The sequence below is a fragment of the Gigantopelta aegis genome, chromosome 4, assembly GCF_016097555.1.
Source record: "Gigantopelta aegis isolate Gae_Host chromosome 4, Gae_host_genome, whole genome shotgun sequence".
Lineage (NCBI taxonomy): Eukaryota > Metazoa > Mollusca > Gastropoda > Neomphalida > Peltospiridae > Gigantopelta > Gigantopelta aegis.
Genome location: NC_054702.1, coordinates 91,613,418 through 91,634,768, shown reverse-complemented (window position 1 = coordinate 91,634,768; position 21,351 = coordinate 91,613,418). Strand labels below are relative to the sequence as shown.

At 36.4% G+C, this 21,351-nt stretch overlaps 1 protein-coding gene across 1 annotated transcript in view; it reads left to right on the top strand.

Moving 5' to 3' along the window:
- The first annotated feature begins 2,106 nt into the window (after nt 1–2,106).
- LOC121371409 (U4/U6.U5 tri-snRNP-associated protein 1-like) overlaps nt 2,107–21,351 on the top strand; it is a 36,177-nt gene continuing 16,932 nt past the window's right edge. The window contains exons 1-5 of the mRNA XM_041497281.1: nt 2,107–2,124; nt 2,249–2,460; nt 19,112–19,163; nt 19,456–19,511; nt 21,056–21,197. Coding sequence (XP_041353215.1) covers nt 2,253–2,460; nt 19,112–19,163; nt 19,456–19,511; nt 21,056–21,197 — 458 coding nt within the window. The 5' untranslated portion in view covers nt 2,107–2,124; nt 2,249–2,252. The remainder of the gene's footprint in view (nt 2,125–2,248; nt 2,461–19,111; nt 19,164–19,455; nt 19,512–21,055; nt 21,198–21,351) is intronic.

Sequence of the window (21,351 nt, the reverse complement as noted above, 5' to 3'; positions counted from 1 at the left end):
TCTTCGCAGCTTTTCTTTTCTGGAGTTATCGAACATGATCAAATGTAGGCAGTTTGGACCCAAACTTGGTTTGCCTCAATCATTCCCGTCCCTAATTATATTTCTCACCGCTATGAGTTGGTTTGTGTCCGTGCGCGCGCATGTTTATGTGTATTTATCAAAACTTTTGTCAACATTATTTATACTTCTACTTAGTTAAACCAATGTAGCTGAGTATTAATATTAATAGTATTATAGTATTTGGCATGAGTCCTTTTGTAGATGGTTTTTTTGGCACAAGTGTCAAAAAAATAAATAAAAATAAAAATAAAAATCTACAAAAGAACTCGTGCCAGAAACTATTTGTCTGACTCTAAGGCTAGACAATTTCTAAATTTATACGCCGGGTATGTGCAAATGAGGTCATATGTTTTATGACTACTGACGTCATAATTTTTAAATTTTTTAAAATTATTATTATTTTTTCGTTGTTGTTGAATTTCTTTGTCGAGTTGTCAATTCACGGTGAATTCTAGTTTCAAAAAATATGTTAACAAATTACATACAGAAGATTTTTAAAATCACTGATCCCACAGCTAGTGGCTTTTTAGAAAATTCTAGAAACCCTAGATAAAGTTATAATATATAAGTAATTCACTAAAAGAAAATATAAAAATAATAAGCATGTATGGTATATTTAAAAAACAATTTTTTTTATTACATACATGTTTAATCTTCCTACAGTAATAAGAACCATTCTGACCAGAAACCTAAAACAAATATTTTATTGAACGTATATAATCATTCGAATAACGTCATGTCCCTAGCCAGCATGCTCAGCCAATTCTACAAAATTCAACTAATTTTCCAAACGAAGTAAGTTGTGTTAATTAAACTTTTGTTAGTTATAGTATACAAAGGCGGTATGTAATAAATACAGAACCACATACCAGTTGTTTTCCCGTGTTATTCATGCACTCATTTATAGTGCCAAATATAGACTCGTCAATCTGATTAAAATTAGCTCTACCAGTGCAATAATACAAATTAAAAGTTGTTTTTCCCATGTTTTTAATACATAACCATTTAATCTTATTGTAGTAATAAAGACATTCTGACAGTGTTATATATATATATATATAAAAAAAGTTATAAAAAACTAAACATATGTATACATGTGCAATAAAATATCTCGCATGCGTACTAGTAAGCGCGCGCGACTTAGTTACGTGTTCATTCAAATGACGTCATGTCCCTAGCCAAGACGCTAAGCAGTCTGCCATTTTCACACAATTATAACATACAAAGATGATATGTAATAAATACATGATATAATAATATTCGTGTGCACTACAGACTCGTTCAATAAAAACATGGGAAAACAACTGGTATGCACTTCTGTAAATTTATATGTGAGGGGTTCAACTAAAGCACCCAGCATAATATTTTATTATACTAAACAGTAAACATGCATAAACACCACTAAGGCGTCCGAGGTTTAATTTTCTTTATTTAGACTTAAGGTACTAAGGAAATTCCTCCAAAACACTTGGGACATTAATATATGGTAAACACTGTCACTGGAGCTATCTTAAGGAACCCATGACAATAATGGTCTGCCAGTATTGGTCAGGTGTGTGTGATGCTATCAGTATGATTGGGGTGAAAGATAGTTCACAGAGAGAGGGGAGAAAAAATATCTGGCAAGAGGGAAAGACGTTTGAGATCAACTCTCCATATCTACACTTTCTATATGTTATCATCATGTATAAAACAATATAATCGAGATCGAACTTGTGTAGTTTTTGCGTGAGGGTGCTTGATGCACTCGGCCACATATATATCATGTTGTGCAGAAAAGTATGGACAAAATAAACGTGATATTGAGAAAATAAAGTTATGACATGTTAATTTTATTAGAATAACACACATTATAATAACTATATAATACTGTCAATCTTTATTTAAAAACTGTAATTTTATGTCAAACACGATGGCTATAATAATTATAATTTGAAGACTAAAACTGGGCCGAAATGGCTAGGGTTGAACATTTGCTGAATCCAAAGCTTTTCAGACGGGACAATTATTTTTTGGACCAATCATCGATCGAATTAACCATTTCCGGTAAAGTTGACATTTCCGGTTCGTTTTAGGAACGTGCATTTGTTTTTGTTAGCATACATATATTTTAATTTTATGGAGTAAGCTTTGGTAATTGCAATACAGAATACAAATTATTATATCGTTTTATTGTTTGCTCTTGTAGAGAAATGGGTTCCTCTAAGAAACACAAGGATAAAGACCGAGAACACAAACACAAACGGCGTCGACATCGCTCCCGTTCCCGATCAAAGGAACGACACAGTAAACGAAAAGAAAGAAGAGAGAACAAACATGACAAAAATGAAGAACGCCACCATGACGGATATTCTCAGTCCACAATTAAATCAACTGTTGAAATACAAGAAGCAGCTTTTGGTAAATTTTCTTGTTTGGAATAGTGGTTAGGGTTGCTTTCATTCATTTATTTATTCACATGCTATGATGCTTCCATACCACGAAGGTTTCAAGCATGTCTGTCCCGGGGTCGAGTTCTGGATAGCCAGAGGTCTACTCAGGGACAGAAAATTTAATGCGATAATTTTGAATTTTACTCAAAAATTAAAAATATATATAGGGGGACTAATTTAACGGAAAGATTTCCGCCCGCACCCCCCCGCGGGGGAGAGCAAGGGACGGGGGAAGGCCCCGGACAATCCTATCTCTCCCTACATCCAAAATGCCTACGCCTAAGCGTCTAACCCCTAATTTCTGGTGGCATCCCTCTCCCCCCACCCACCCCTAACCACCACCCCCATCTGCCCAACCGTCGCGCCAGCCGGAACCCAGCACCACTCCCCTAACAAATAATAATAATATACTAAACCAGCGATGAGGTCTCCAAGTGATGGAAGACACTGTAATTAACCCAGCCCTGGCTACAGAAAAATAACTTTAGTAGATTAAATACTTAAGACAAAATTAAAATTTAGCAAATCATGGTAGAGGAAATGCACCCGGTGTTAGGGTTGCTAGTCACTTCGTACCATGGTCATTTCATACCTAATTTGGTAGTTTCGTACCCTGGTCATTTCGTACTTTGTTCATTTCGTACTATAGCAAAAAGTCATTTCGTACCTTGGTCATTTCGTACCATGGTCATTTCGCAGAGTATGACAAATATTTTGAAAAGTCACTAGCCACAGGGCTAGTGGGTTTGTGAAAACCACTAGCCCACCAAGATAAAGCACTAGCCCAAATTCCTGATCAATTATAACTGGATTTTTATATAATTTTTGTAACATTACACATTTACGAGTATAACAGTAAAATAAAACAAACACTTAAATCATGTTGTAACTTTCAGTTTTTTGTCGTGTCGTACGTTTTGTCTTTTGTCAAGTGTGATCCATCGTCATTGTCCCGTTTTTGTTTTTACCCTCCCCCCCCCGGGAAAAATAATTGAGCAAACTCTTGGTTGGTATCTAAAAACACTATCAAAATAATTAAATTTAAATGATGGTACGACAGTGTGACACACGGTAATAGATGGTTCTGTGTATTTGGTAGTTGGTTATATATTTAGGGCCTACTATTTATGTCGCCAGGAACGGTGATGCCAAATACAGGGCATTATTCCGTGTCAGACCGATATCAAAAGGATATAACGGCGACATCTAATCCGTTGTTAATTGATGAACAAAAAAGGTATTATCTTGTATTGGCAGCTGTGACGTATTATCCAAACCGATACACGTAATAGGCCAAGCCTAGTCATTGCATATGCGGTTACCATTAAAGTAAATTGTTTTCCTGATTGCCGATAACCACATGTTAGCGAAGTGTTAAATTAGAATAAAACAAACACTGAAATTCAAAGCATGGCTGGGGTTTACTTGATTGAGATTAACCTGTTGTCGCGATTGGTGATTTCCAAGTTCTTAGCCTAAAACATGTGCGAGATTAACGACCACGTGACGTGTCTAACCAATCAAAACACGCATGTCATTAGACTTTATTTCCTGTGCCAGAAACTTGAAAGGGAAAGGGAAACAATGCATGCTGTAACTGTGGCGATGTAGAGATAGCATGTTACTGCAGTTTGCAGACCTAGCTCAAGTGGATTATTATTATATACTCATTGCGTTGTTGATATTATTCGATGACAAACGTCACAATCAAATTTATTAAACGAAATTTCAGCCGAGAGAAAAAGAAAGAAAGAAAGAAAAAACCCCACGATCGAGCGATGTCGAGAGGAGGGGGGAAACCACTAGCGCGCAGGGGCTAGTGGTTTTGCGTTTCTCACTAGCCCAAACTTAAAAACCACTAGCCATGGGCGTCGGGCTAGCGGATTTGTCGAACTCTAAATTTCGTACCCTTGTAAAATGTCATTTTGTACCCTAGTCATTTCATACCTTGGTTATTTTGTACCATAACTGAAAGTCATAACGTACCATGGTATAACAATTTATAACAATCACCCCGGTAATGTATTTTACAAAATAATATTAAATCACAAATTTGAAATTTAAGGGATATTTTATCAGCAAAAGACTAAAAATTATTGCCACTTTGTATAAACATTAGCAATTGGCTAATTTGGCAATCAGTAAGGTAGTTAATGTTTTAATGGCTGTTATTGTTTATTTCTTAAACAAATAAGATGCAAATAAACAAGTTTGAAAAGAAGACCTAATAAATAATATTTTGTTGGTCCATTATATTGTTTTGTTGTTTTTGACTAATTATCTGGAGCCATTTCACACAAAATCGAAGTTGACAGTTAGTAGTAAATACCATATATGGCTCTTGTCAGGTAAAATGGAAATAACAGTTGACAGGTATTATGGGTATCAATAACGATATGCTGCACAATAACGTGTTCTGGTTTTCAAACTGTCAAAATAAAGTTTTAAAACAAAACCCACTGCTTTTATGCTATAGTCAATTCGTTTTCTATATACTGGAATGAAATGACTTTTCACAATGGTACGAAATGACTTGGGTACGAAATGACTTTTTGCAATGGTACGAAATGACCAAGGTACGAAATGACTTTTTGCAATGGTACGAAATGACCAAGGTACGAAATGACTAGGGTACGAAATGACCAGGCAGAATGGTACGAAATGGATGGTACGATATGACTTGAGTACGAAGTGACTATGATTCGTGGTTAGTTCACCCCAATGGCTCAGGGTACCAGACATTTCGCCACCAAGCCAGTTCACCTCCAGTCAGTTCGCTCCCAGGTCTGTTCGCCCAGTCAGTTCGCCCCCCACGTGCATAACCAGTTCGCCCCCACAAAGGTACCACTTTGTTGGGTTACCAGTCATATCGTCCCTGTGTGGAAACGTCCCTGGTTCCTACAAAAATGTCCCTGGTTCCTACAAAAATGTCCCTGCACAACGCATACACAATAATTATTTGAGAGCAATAATTATTTGAGAGAAGTGGAATCAAATTCAATGTCATTTCAACCCTATTCAATCCCTGAATGCCATTAGGCTGTGAGGGGGTGCGGTGAACTCGTATGGAAAGTAACTCGTATGAACGAAAAACTTGTATGGAAAACGAACTCGTATGTAAGAAATAACGGTGAACTCGTATGGGGATGTATGGATATGCAGATATACTTTGAATATGTGTATTTTGACAATTGTTTTGTATACATCATTACATGCTTCTTATTTATGTCACCATCATTTGTGTGTCAACCGCAGTTTGTGCGTCAATGGCAGTCACGTATTTTCGTGTTACCCGTGGTCACCTATTTTCGTGTCATGTTATATATTTTGTTTCGTGCATAGGCCTATGGGCACATTTTTCCCGACTGACATGTACGTCAAGAGCATCCTTGCCCGAATGACCAAACAATTGTTGCCCGAATAGATAAATTATCACACCCCCCCCCCCCCCCCACCCCCCGTATGGTTTCGTGTACTTTCATGTAATTCCAAATCAATAGAAAACAACGACACAAATATGTTTAATCATGTTTAATTTATTCTGTAACAAGCATCCAATGAATAATAAATAATAATAAGCAATAATAAACGCACTACGCATCACAGACATATTTTAGTGATTTCCCTAGAAATTTGGAAAGGCACATCACTGGCATACTGGTCTGTTCATCTTTGCGACTTCATGCAGAAGCTGGCTTGGGGACAGATCGCCTTCCGTATAATTGTCCCATAGCTCAAAGTACTTCTTCGCTTTCTTCTTCTGTGCTGGCGTTTGGTGCCGATCCAACTGCCTGTCTGTTAGTAGTCTTGACTGCATGGGCAGCAGGTCGGCCTCCGCCTTCAAGAAAGGTATTAGGGTGTATAGTGGTAAATTCTTTCTTCCAGCGGTTCAGTCTGTGATGCCATGCCTCCAGGTCGTTATTGGTCCTAATAGCCTGTCCAAAGACACACCAGTCTTGAAGCCTGTACGTGGTGTTCTTCATCCAGGTTGTTTCTATATAATTGCACAGCTTGCCTAGCCCCTCGGTCTCCTGCTGCCCCCTCAACTTGACAAATGCCATTCTGACGTGGTCCGCATGCAGGAATGGCAGCGCCATCAACTTCTTACAAAACTTGTGGGTGGCAACATCCATATTGTAAGCTGGGGCCAGCCCCAGATCTTGGATTTTCCTATATACCGCTTGGTTGAAGTGGAACATGCACCCCTTCACCGGCACGCCAGGAAACACGTCTCGAAACCCCTTCCATGTTGCCACCTCAAAGTCTGTCGTCATCCGTTCCAGTGAGAGGTCTTCTCCCAGAAGGTTCTGGACGGCCTCGAACACCTGAAGAACAACAGTTAAACATAGGTTACAGAAATAAAACTTTAAAAAATAGTACATTTGGTAAGCTGTGGTGGTACATGTGTATTATAATACTGATAATACTGTTTTCGATCATAATTACTTATATATATATAAAACATTTAGGTGAAAACGTGTTCTCATATAATACTTAAAAAAAAAAATTAAAAAAAAATTACCGCGATATAGTCATCTGTCTGACGGCTGGACATCAGCATGAACAATAGTGGCACCTCAAATGTAAGGTCCTTTGGCTCCTTGGAACGTAACTTCTGTCGATGGTGATTCACAGTCTGTGCGGCGGTCAGCAGTGGGACAAGGGTTGGGCAGGGTTTGTCGGGATTGGATTCCTCCATGTAGATTTGCTCCGCCATGGAATACAACGACCGGTAGAAATCTCCTTCGCAGGCAACTTCTCTTAACTGAAAATAAAGTGGAATGTGTTAATATTTTAAAGTTATGATTGATTTTCAGATTTCCATCACAGCGAGAATATTTAGCTTGGATCGGAGCTACAGACAAAATTAGGATTCAATTCTATATTGCTGATTTATTCAACAAAATTTTATAAGTATGTACATACAAAGTTAAAAGACAAAGAATTTTTTTAAATATGTACATACAAAGTTAAAAGACAAAGATAAAATGCAACATTAAAACACATGGGTTCAACATTCACGAATACTGTTCTTATATGTGATCCATATTAGGGGCAACAATGTATGAGCATTGGCGTAGAAGTTGCTTCGCAGTTTTGTTTCCCGTGATGTAGGTGTCCCACATGTCAAACAATTGTCCTTGGTGCTGTCGGTATTTCTTCCATTGGCAGTGTTTTAACTTATTTTTGGACAGCAACCGAACTTGAACGTCAATGAGTTGTGCATGCTTCTGAAAGTAGATGAACCATTTTGTGGAACTCAAGATTTCCATTCTTGGCATGTCTGTTAAGCATTCCGTGCCATCCTACATCATTGTTAGTCCAAACTGCCTCGTTAAACACAATCTGTGTTTGTGGGCTCCAGAGAGCTCCTTCAATCCGGTTTTCTCGGACATACATTGTGAAGTCAATGAACAGTGGTTTTTTTGCTTTATGAGCGAGGTAATCAAACATTGTTGGTATGTGGTCAGCTGGTAGGTATGGTAATGACAACAAGGCTTCTAGAATTTTATAAACATGAAACTAGCCATGGGATCAGTGATTTTAAAAATGTACTAGCCATGGTTAAATATTCATATTTACAAAATATGTAAATGCTGCATTTGACAAGGTTTTTTTTTCCACTAGCCGTCGGGCTAGTTATAGTAATTATTTACTAGCCCAACATTGAATATCACTAGCCATGGGAGTGGGGCTACCATAATCTAGAAGCCCTGGACAAGAATTGGAATGAACAGCCCATGATACGAATGTTGCAGAACACGAGGGATTGCACGCCACACCGAACTTTCAAAGTCTATGACGATTTTTGTTGACTTTTCTTTCAGGACACATCCTTCAAATGGCCTTCAACACTTTCTTGTAATCTCATTTCCTTTTCCCCGACATTAGGATGAAAACTAGTGGAACTTGCTTTATATTATCACCGCTGCGAACAATGCCATGTATTGTGAATGGCTTCTTGACCAGTTTGAATGTTCCATCCATATACCACGTTTTGGCATTCGAAAGCAACTGTATCATTTTATCAGAAGCAAAAATCAGATGTCGACTTTGATGTTGCCGCAGAGGAATTGGTCTGGAACAAATGTAAAGTCAAAATCGAGAGTTGTTGGATCCAGGGATCTTAACTTCTGTCGGTGTCAATTGGCAGCTCATGCTAAGCTTGATAATGCTGGTACGGGTGCTGTAATAATGTCAAGTTGTTCCTATAGTATTGCCTGGTTTACAATTTCAGCTGCTGAAGTGAAGATTTCTCTTGCGTCCGTCTTTTTCACCTCACTTCGTATCTTTGTTGCAATGGCTGCACCAAGTTGTGCAGAGTGTATATGCGGTGGCAAACCCCTCATAAAACTTGCTCTCTTCTCCAGAATGCTCGCCTTGCACCATACATTCTTATTTCGAACACTGTATGTCCAAGTCTTGTTCCCGTTAACCCAGTGTGTCTTCACGGTATACATGTACCCGTTACTATCGGAGAGTTTCTCTTTGCCTTCCTGCAACCCATCTGTGATTATTTGTTAAGTGGTGGGACTGTCATCTACGCCATTGTGTGCCATCAGTGTGTCATGTTCTATGGAGGATTCGTCTAGATTAGGTTTAGAAAGCATACTGGGCCATAATGACACAGGGACATTATGGTCGGTCCTTCGTATGCGGAGACGAAATGTACTGTAACATTTGAACTTTAATTTAGTCAAATTAACATCCTAGAAAGCACGTCAGGGCATTATTTAAAACGTTATGGTCCTTCGTACACGGGGACAATATGACGCAGGGACGTTATGGTCCTTTGTAAACGGGGACGATTTAACACAGGGACGTTATAACTGGTCAGCCTGTGTTGATTTGAATGTGTGACCTGGACCCATATATGTGTGCTGAGCCTCCTCTAGTGCAACCCTACCCTATTTTGAGGCGATTTCGCACACTCCCATGTGCATTTTGGCAGTCGTCAAACTTTGATGCAACTATGATTTACATTTTCAGATCACTCAGAATTTTACTTTCGTAAGAATCTGGAATAAACAGATTTGTTATGAATGTCATCAACGCTTAATTCTCAGTCAGGTGTGCCATGTCGCAAGTTCTTCATACCTGAATGGTAAACAGCCTTTTTTAGGTGTAATCAAAGAGCACCTATTGTATCGAAACCGAAACCCATGGTCGGTCCCATGATAAGGTGGTACACATACTATTAATTTAAATCTACTAATAGTACAAGCCTTGAAATAAAAAAAATTGGTGTACCTGACACAATGTCCTGCACCAATCAATTTGTGCCTGGCATAAAAGAAATTGTACCTGTCACAAAACATTGTAAATAAAAATTAAATAAATTATGTTTTATGTTGTTTAATAATTAATATATTTAATTACTAAATAACCAATGCAGCAGTTACGGCAATAGTCACCAAATGATGACATTTATTATTGTTATGTACATTAATATATGTCCTCTGGTAACTGTATCCTAACCGGCCGCGAGCGACGTAAGCTATAATTTTAGAAATGGATTTCAATTGTCGTATCCTAACCGCACGCGTGTCATCAGTGTCTTGTTTGTGGTAATATTCTATATTTTTGGTTGCTGAGTGATCTTTAGCATTTGATACACGCAGATTTGTGGACCCTTTGATCCACGCATCCGAAAAATTGTGATTATACTGCATTTCTTTTTGAAATATTTTGCAGAGCGAGCATGTCATAAGTGTTTGGTGTTTTCTTCAAACTGTAGCCACAAAGAGGCATTTGTTTTAACTAAATCCTCCTTTTGCCATTTTAATTCAGTGCTAGATTTTAAGATACTACTCTGCGGGATGTTCGTTTGGGAATTTTTGGGGCACGATTTAATCGGCGGCTGCCCGCCGCGGATACCAGGAACAGGGACAGTTGATTTGTCATTATCAGTACCTGTCTGTTCTTTTACAGCAAAGACTGAAGTTATTTTGGTCAACATCCTTTAATTGTTAACCACGAGGCAATTTGAATTGCAAACTTTAAACGAAAACGCCACAGGAAGTATACGCTAAGTACGAAAGGTTAATTACTAATATGCGTGACATCACTTTTTACAATGTAAGTTCCCACAAAATCGAGACTGAAAAATCCTAAACTGGTACGAGGACTGTAGATGAACTTCGTGTTGGACTGTCAAGTGCCCTGCGAACTGGTTCGAATCCCACTGGTACACATTTGTGTTTTTTCATTCGTAATCAATATTTTTTTTAATCGGTGCATTAAGTGTATTCGACTCCAAAACAGCCGGCTTTTATTACAACGCGAGCTTCGGACATGATGACCAGCGCAATCGACATTGTTACTGACAAGTTACAAATTTGTACCGGACAATGACCGTGACCGGCCGCTTATTTCAAGGCTTGTAGTAATATACTGCTGGCACCAGTTTGTTCTGCGGACAAATACAACGAACTACAACATCAGCTGTCACCAAAAACGTTCTGCAATGTTAACCAACAGGACAGGTCAGGTCAGGTCAGAGAGTTTAACGTGCACATTCAGAACAAGCTGTTATAGCGCAAGCCCTCGCGTCGAAGACAGGAAAAGGGAGGGGAAGTTGGGATTCTTGCTTGCGACTAAACACTGAGGTAGCACAGAAGACCGGTTGTTGGTGGACCGAGGTAAGGCGGAAGAGGTGGCGGTAAACTTTTGACATCTCTGAAGGAGAATTAAGCCGAAAAGTTGAAGTAATTTTTGTGTGGCACTGCTGTGTGACAGAAGGATGACTGCACCCTGCTATTTATACAACGGATAGGCGATGACAACTCGTGATAACAATGCTTAGGAATGACGAACGACTGGACCAGCAAATCACGCTACCAGGAAAGGAATTTTTTATTTTTTTTATTTAACGACACACTCAACACATTTTATTTATAGTTATATTGTGTCGGACATATGGTTAAGGACCACACAGATATTGAAAGGAAACCCGCTGTCGCCACTTCATGGGCTACTCTTTTCGATTAGCAGCAAGGGATCTTTTATATGCACCATCCCACAAACAGGATAGTACATACCACGGCCTTTGTTACACCAGTTGTGGAGCACTGGCTGGAACCAGAAATAACCCAATGGGTCCACTGACGGGAATTGATCCTAGATCAATCGCGCATCAGGCGAGCGCTGTACCACTGAGCTACATCCTGCTCCCTCACTACCAGGAAATGCAGACAACACTTCCATCCAGCAAATCCTATTACTGCTGTACAGGACGCTCGTGAACAACATGGCCGGAAGACTACCAAAGCGTATTATTATGTTATTACATGGGTGTTTTTATATTGGCCTTGTTATAGGTCCAAGGACAGTTGTATTGGCCTGAAGCAGGCTGTATTGGCTCGAGGCAACGCCAAGGACAATGTGAAAACACCCATTTAATGACATATTTATTAATCACCTTTTACTGGAATGATAAAAAGGACATTTTTCACTGGTTAACAATGCTTGAAGTCGTATAGATGTAAGAAATAAAACAAAACAAACTTTGGAACAGAGATCATTTATTGGATGTTTACCACATCTTTGGTACTCTAAACAGTTTCTTCTATCATCTGTTCACTGGAATTTACTGAAAGATGTGTGCCACAAAAAAAAAAAACAATAATAAATAAAAAAACAAAAAAACCCCCAATAATAATAAATAAAAAAAATAATAATTAAAAAAACCCAACTATTTAAAAAACAAAAATTAAGATATGAAAATATATTCATATTGAATAAATTTAATATAAACATGTGTTAGTTAAACGTAGCTAAGTAAAATCTGGCTAGCAGAGTATCAAGCTCAGCAGCTGGTTGGAAGTTCTCCATGTTTCTCAACTTATTGATTTTCAACCAGTTGGTGAAAATTTTCACATCAGATTTAGTCTTGTAGATCGTGTTTTTGTTTGCAGTATCTTCTTAATTTTTTTTAACTTGTCTGTAACGTCATGAAATCGCGATATGCCTGCTTGACACAAGCCACTATCTTCGGTATCATTTTCTGAATGGCCATTCCCAGAAATTTAAATTCCGTCATCTGGGTTATCCCCAAATTCCGATAACATTTTACATCGTAGTATATTGTCAGCCAAAACATCTAACATTTGTTCTCCCGATCTCACCATTTTTGACGATATATGGGAAGGAATTCTACTTTCGTTCTGCTTTTGCATAACAAATTTCACTCATTATGTTGGATAAACTCGGTGTTGTCGTCTGCCATTTGTTTACGTAAGGGAGGCAACTTTCATTTTATGACAATACGATAATACGTCCAATTCGGTTATATTTCGTTACTCACTTTTAGTTCGGAAATTGCTAAATGTACTTGTATCAGAATTCGTAATTTACAGTGCATTCGCTTTGGAAATAAATTAAAATATATTATTTACAAAAACAGTTTATATCATAGCAAGTAAACTTACCTTTATTAGAAAATCTCACAACGAAGCGGTGTAATCTTCCGGAGGTAACGTGCTAGAAAAATTATACCAGAAGTAAAAGCCTTGTATAGCCCATGGGCTTATACGTAATTATCTATTTTTTCGGCCTTCTTCTGGTGGTATAGGCCCGCTAAGACGCGTATGACGTAGGCCGTTTGCTATGTATTACTGGTAAGTGATTAATAAATATGTTTAATAACCCATTTTATTGATTATATCATTGGTGCCCGGCCTGACTCGTGATCCATCCAAATCGTGGAATGACAACAATCTCTCCCCTCTAAGAAAAGAAACACACACAATTAAAATTAATAAATGAAATAGTTTGTTTTTCATTGGTAATATGATACAACGAAAACCTGTTTGACGGTTTATTCAAGTAAAATAATTACTCTTGAAGTTTAGTTATGTTATTCATTCCAGATGTGTAACTAAATTCTAATACATATTTTTCTGCAGTTTATTTTGTGAAATACTTTAAATAAAATTTTGTTTTGTATGAAAAAACTAAATTACAATCTAAATCCAAACTAAATGGACAAAAACGAGGTGAAAATGCAAGAAAAGACTGATCACGTGATCTGTTGGTTTGAGGATAGCACCCCCACATTCATTCAGCGAACATTTCACTAATGTTCGCAAATTATTTGATTGGTTTCCCACTTCGCAATTTAATTTACCATGTACGCATAAATCAGTCTAGTGGTAATTTTTTTCCTTGGTCTGGCTGAACTCTGTCGTGAAAGTGGGGGAAATGCGCTCTCGAATAATCTGACTTGCTTATGTTCAGTCAACCATTTTTCGCTAAACATTTGCAATCTAATTTAACTGGTTCTCTGAGTGGTCATTTGGTTTAACTTACCCATGGCTTCCATTGTATCCAATCCTACAACATTACTTGAATGTTGGGGTGGGGGTGGGAAATGTCTAGCTAGTGATCAGTCTCATGGACATGGCACACTTACTGGTTGTAAAATTTGCGATAGCCCAAGAGTTAGTGAATATATAGTGGACAAATTTAATATTGTTGCAATATTACATGTAAATATTTTTTATGATGGGTTGTATTATGGTATGGTGTTGTATGTTTGTATGTATGTTCATCTGCCTGTTAACTTTTTCTTGTCCAGACCATATCTTGAATACATATGCATACAGGACCATCAAACCTCACATGTTGGAACAACTTGAGATGGTGGTGTGTCGCATATTATTACTAGGTCACTGTAACCTACTTTTCACGGTCTACTTCACAGAACAGTAAATCCTTGTCTAGACCATATCTTGCATAATAATAATAATAATAATAATAAATTCTTTATTTAGTGAGGGTAACACAGTTAGCAAAAGCTAATCTTCCCTGAGGCCCTCAGGTACAAACAATACAGAATTACAATGCATACATTTATGAACAAATAGAAAATACATATATGGCAATAAACATAATGTACAAATTATATTATTTTAGAAAATATTTCTTGAGTCTATATTTAAAAACAGCAGTATTTGGCGATGATCGGATAGCTTTAGGCAATTTATTCCAAAGTACTGGTCCAGAGTAACTGAAAGCATGTTTAAATAAAGACATTTTAGGTTTTGGAATTAATAGATTTCTATCCTCTACATTTCAAAGGTTGTAGGGATTGTTTTCTCCAACATATATTAATAAGTTTGAAAGATAGTTTGGGGCTTCATTGTATAGACATTTATAAATTTGTAAACATTTGTGATAGTGGATTCGTGTTTCCATTGTCATCCATTTTAACTGTTTAAATAGTGGGGCAGATGGAGTAATAGGATCTCCATCTAATATCATCCTTGCAGATCTCTTTTGCAGTTTTAGTAAACGTTCTAATCCATCCTGATTACAGTTTCCCCAAATTACACAGCAGTAATCGATGAGTGGTAAAATATACCCATTGTAGAAAAGTTTTCTTGCATCTAAATTTAAATACCTAATGATTTTTGATAACAAATACAGATGTTTAGAGATCAGGGAACACACATGTTTAACCTGATTTGTCCATTTTAAATTATTATCAACTTTAATTCCTAAAAGTTTTTCACAATCAGTGTGTTGCAGATGTTCAGAGTTTATTATAAGAGAGATATCATTTTGGATTGTAACTTTTTGTCTTGTTCCTATAGTCATATATTTGGTCTTTTTTGTGTTTATGAACATTTTATTATAGGAACACCATTTTTCTACACTATTCAGATCTTGCTGTAGTTTATCTTGAATTTGAGTAACAGTTTTCCCTGACATGAACATTGTTGAATCATCTGCATACATACTTGTGGTACAATGTTCAATGTATAGTGGAAGATCATTTATGTACAGTATAAAGAGAAGAGGTCCTAGTATGGAACCCTGTGGAACACCATAAATAATGGATTTAGGTTCTGATGTTGCCATTCCTATAGTGACTTGCTGTGTCCTGTTAGTTAAATAAGATTGGAACAAGTTAAGAGAATTCCCTTTGCAGCCATAAAGCATACAGATGCATACAGGACCATCAAACCTCACGTAGGAAAAATTTGGAATAGCTGTATGTCATGTACTATTACTAGGTCACTGTGACCTACTTTTCATGGTCTGCTGCACATAACAGTAAATCCTTGTCCAGACCATATCTTGCATACAGGACCATCAAACCTCACATGTAGTCCTGAACAACTTGGGATGGTGGTGTGTCACATACAATTACTAGGTCACTGTGATACAAATAAATCAACTAATTTATCTATATTCTGAACATCATAGAAAATTTGTTTAATCTTTGACTTCATTAATTAGACGGCACCTTCTCCAGTGGGTACAGTATCATCAGTAGTTGGTCCAAAACAAACTGTTCATCCATTCCATTGCAAATATTTGAATCATACCCATAACATATTCATTAATATCTATCTGACGGGCATATCATGTACCTGGGCATATCATGTACCTCACCGGTACTCTTGTTTTCTTTACTGGTTTGTAAACCTTTTAATTTATTTAAAAAAAAAAAAAATGGGGGGGGGGGGGGGTATAATAAATATTGTTCAATGCCATATTAATATAATTTATGTTAATAACAAAAAAAAGGACCTTCTTGTAGCACTTCATAAATCATTTGGAGGAAGAAGAAACATTCTGTACATCTTACTCAATCCTGTTTTAGGAATCAATCTTAAATTCTGCAGATATAAAATAAAATTAATAGAAAATAAGTTCATTACATAGGTTGATTACCAACATAATTTATATGTATCCCGGCCCCCCATTTCCACCGAACTATAAATAATCAACTCAATTCCTCATCGGGAAGTTTAAAAAATACTTGCATTATTAATTTTTTCTTTATAGCATAAATATGCACTACATTTTTTTTATTTGCAACCCATATTCACGATACATATCATGCTTGTTGTTTGGATTTGTTTCAGCTCTAGTGCACACGTTGACTTGCACAAAAGTTATTGTTGATGTTTAAACAATTATACAAATACTAGTTAAAGGTGAAAAATCGCAAATTGGTGCATTTTTAACCCATGAAATCACTGTCAGATATAAAAAAAACTTTTAAAATGCTATACAAAATGTGTGGTTTGCTATGCAATTTTTATAATTTATATCGAGCCATGAAGTCAATTTTGTAAACGTGGATACGCTGGCCGCCCCCCCCCCCCCCCCCCAACCTCCAAATGTTACTGTTTTTAAGCTCATCTCCATCTTTAGGTAACATCTGATAATTACTACTATTTAGTAAAATTGTAGGGCTAGTGGATTTTTAATCATGGCTAGTAAATGTTTTAAATAACTAATTCCATGGTTAGTGGATTTTATAATTCTAGAAGCCCTGGGCTTTAGGATCAAACTTAACCAAATTAGACTGACAAAAAAATATATATACGGTGGGTAGGTCAGTTAAAAAAAAAAAAGTGAAACTTCATTCACCTCTACAGGTTAAGATAAAATTTCACCTACATATTAATTAATAATACTAAATCAAACTTAATTTTGTTTTTATGTATACACATATATGTACATCGAAAAAAAGAAGAAGGTCAGCCCTTTTTTTTTAGGTACTATAGGGGTTGGGTTCCCGGAAACATATCGTTTTTCAGACTTGTATAAAGTTTGTTGTAATTGATGAGAAATTTGGGCTAGTGGTTTGATCATAGAGCTTGATGCATGTACAGATATTTCCTTTCGGTTTCCACACTAATGCTGATGCTAATGCTATCTCTCGGGTAGAAAACAAACTGTTGTTCTTGGCAAAGCCCGATCTGATCCTCTTAATCTCTCATATGGCATCCCACAGGGATCAGTACTTGGCCCCACTTTGTTTGCATTATATATCAATGATCTGCCACTCTATGCAAAGCATTGTGTCATGGATCTGTTTGCTGATGATGTAAGCTCCACATCTGTAGCTGATGACATATCTCTGTTAGAAAAACATGTCCAGTTAGATTTGAATGAGGTGAGTCTTTGGTGCAACCATAATAAGATGTCTCTTAACTTAAATAAAACTAAAATCATGCTTATTGGTTCTTCTAAAAAACTGACCTCGATTGCAGAAACCTCAACAGCACACATACCAGTGCAATGTTCCACTTCTGAAAAACTTCTTGGTGTACACATTGACCCAACACTGACATGGGCTAACCACATAAATGCCATTATTAAAAAATCTTCTTATTTATTATACATTTTTCGACAAAACAGAAAATATCTTGACCAAAAGACCAGATTAATATTCTACAGCTCTTACATATTACCTCACTTAGACTATTGCTCCACAATTTGGGGAACCTGTTCAAAAACATTCTATAGGAAAACTTCAAAATCCAAAATCAAGCTGCAAGACTTATTACTGAAAAAAGCAAAGAAATGTCCACTTAATTAGCTCTCTCAAATGGCTTAAAATCAAAGAGAGAATTGACTTTAGAACCTGCCAGTTTGTCTACAAAGTCCTCAACAAACTATCTCCATCATATCTAGAAACAATGTTTCAAACAACTTCAGAAATTTCCTTAAATCTGAGGTCAACTCAACATAATCACCTTTATGAATTAAAACCAAGAACAGAATTTTATCGCCATAGTTTTTCATGCAGGGGAGCTAAACTGTGGAACACACTACCTTCAAAGATAAAATATTCTCAATCCCTCGCCTCATTCAAATCCAGTTATTTTAAGCACTATTCAAATAATAATCAATTTTAAGATATACCTTTGTTGTTGATTTTGTGTTTGTTAAAATAATTATGATGTATTGAGTTATCACTGACTCAAGTTTCTTAACAAATTGATTTAAATATTATTTATATATTCATAATATGTGCTATTGTTCCTCATGCTATACATATTACATGTATGTTGATGTTGTTTCTTTGAATGTATGTATGTATAATATCATGTATAGATTAGAGAGGGCCTCATGGGAGACCAGTCACCTTGTACTGAATGTGTTTACCCTCTGAAAATAAAGAATTTTATTATTATTATTATTATTATAGCTTCTGTACTCTGACTTCAGTGGACTTGGTTTGAGTTATGAGTTTTCCTTCTCCTAGGAGAGTTTCCTTACTAAGATTCTGAGCCTCTCCAGCCCTATTTTGATTTTGGAGTTTGCTTCTCCTAGACAGTTGTCTTTCTTGACTCATGTCCTCTGTCTGTCCGGTCCATATTAGCCTAGTCTCTACCCTTTGACCAGTTCAGCTTGGATACCCCTACCAGGAGCTGATGCTCCAACTGGCATAGCTCTTTGAGTCATTGAGACATGCCAGCTACCTCACCTTGTCAAGGAATGGACCATAAGATAGGGGCTAGTGGTTTATTGTGGTGGGCTAGTGGAGTTTACAAACTCACTAGCCCTGTGGCTAGTGACTTAAAAGAAAAAAGGTCATACCCTGAAGAAATGGGACCGGCAAACTCATATTAAAAAAAAAATGTTGGTCTCTGATCGATAATCGGTCCTAGACCGGGGAAAAAGGCTTTTTCCCCACCCCTGGGTGGAATTTATCATATTATTTTAACTGTTGCCTTGTTAATAAATAAAATTTGATTTCATGCTATTTTATTTTGCCAATTAATACAAAGGGAATGAGCAAACACCCTAATATTGGCAAGTAATATTTTAGTCATGGACAATTGAATAATGTTTCTTTTTGTGTATTTTAGATGGACCAACGGGAGCTTCAGGAGGTTCCAGTCTTAGTGTTCAGGAGACAAAGTATGTTTTAGTTGAGAACACTGGGGATCATACTGGTCAGAATTTTGTTGTTAAAAAAGGGCTAATTTAAACATTGGCAAAGTACTAAATATTGTAGCCACATTGTATGGTTTCAGAGATCGCTACACAATTTACAGTAGTTAATCGCTAATCAATATTTTGAAAACAAAGTTTTCTGTGTTTAAAGTTACTTTTGCAATTTAGTGATAATCCATTCTAAGATTTGCAATGAACTCGTGATGTTGACTATAAATATTTGCTGTGGTAATGAAATTGTTATGTTATATTTCAGTCGTCTCCGTCTGAAACTTGGCCTGAAACCGTTAGAAGTACCAGGTTCTACAAATGGTGAGTATAAGGAATTATCTTGGTAAAATTGGGGTTTTGTGGCCATTTAGTGACCAAATTTCTAACATTGTACGTTACTTTTTTTTCCTTTGGTATGATAAAATATTGAAGAAGTATTAGTCAATATCAGTGAAACAAATTTAAAAAAAAATGAATATTAATGTATTTAGTCTCTAATTATACCCAAGAAAATTAAGTAAAGGCCAGTAGAATTTTGGTAATTATTTGTTAGTGTCAGATTATTTTAGCAAGTTTTGATCACAGATGACTTCTAAACAATGTTTCAGTACGATTTGATTCATGGTAGTATTGATACATGCAAAAATCTTGCACACCTGCCAAAATACATATTCGGCTAGGATTTGTTACATGTTAATTCGTAATGATACTTGTTTTGTAGTGGAGAATGGACGAGGAGGTGTAGATTCGTGAAACATAATACACGAGCCCTATAGGGATGAGTTAATTATTTTTTATGAAACTACACTTCCGAGTCCATTCTGAAACATAATCCATTATTCATTTTACAAATTACGTGACTGCTAAATTAACTTCTAATTTATATTTTTAATTAAAATATTTGTTAAAATGGCAAGAAATATTTACGAAATTAATAACCCAAAATGATAGAATCCTTTTGGACTTAACCTTAACGATTCGGCTAGTAAAACCTCAGCAGTGGATGGCTGGCATTAAGTGTGATGTACATGTTTAAGCGTGTAATCTCTGATTTTCTATTTAATTTTCTACTATCTTTGCTGTAGTCGAACAGAATACATTACTATCAGTAGTATCATGTTTTATGGCTACCATGTTTATACCATGATGCAGATGTGTGGCCTCGTGGATTAAAGCGATTTACTTGTTTACAATGTACAAGTTCTATCAGTAGTGGATTCAAATCTGAGGCCATAGGATTTCAAATTTCATGGGGAACGCTTGTTCAATTCCGTGCCTTGTGATCATGGGAACTGATCGGAAACTGATATTAGGTTCTGTGAAAACAATTCTTGGGAAATTGGACTTTAATTTGTCGACTTCATTGAAAATAGTCAGGAGGTTAAATATTTTCTACAAAATTATATTTGAATTTAAATACTAGTTCTTGACACATATGTAAGGGATATGTTACAAATAGTGCCAGTGATTTTTGTTCTAATGTGTAATGCGTTTGACTTGGGGAAACAAAATTTTGGTTTCATGATTTTACCGACACAGTACCGGAAACGATCGTTACCATGAAATCCAAAGACCTGAAATCTGATGCACAAAAAGTTTAATTTGTTTGTTTCATGAGAGTTGATTCTTGAAAAATAGTCTACACTTTGAACAATAGTGTGATGTCAAAGGTGTGGATTAAAAATTATTATTTAAATAAGTAAGGTTTTAGTGCATGCCACAATGTTGGCACATTACAATGGAATATGGCTTATTTTAAAACATTTTTTTAGCATATTTAAAGAAAAATTCTGAAATATCTGTTGGCCCGTAATTCATTTTGTTGAGTATGTTGATGTAGTTTTTCTTATTCTGATGTTTGGTAGATGATGGCACAGATGGTAAACCCAAAGAGCCAGAGGATGTTCATGCACCACCTGTCAACTGGGGTGAACAGAGAAAGACTGAAAGAATGCGGGAAAAGTTACTGGCTCAGAAAGAAAAGAGAGTCATTACGAATAAATTAAAGTATGTCTGACTACCTAACTTGTTATTTTAACTATGCTATCCTAAACAGATTCAGTTTTATATTTGTGTTGCCATCTGTTTTATTTTTATCCAGCTTAAATGTTTGTTGTTAAATGACATTTTAGTGGAAATTATTTAGTTTTACAGATCATAT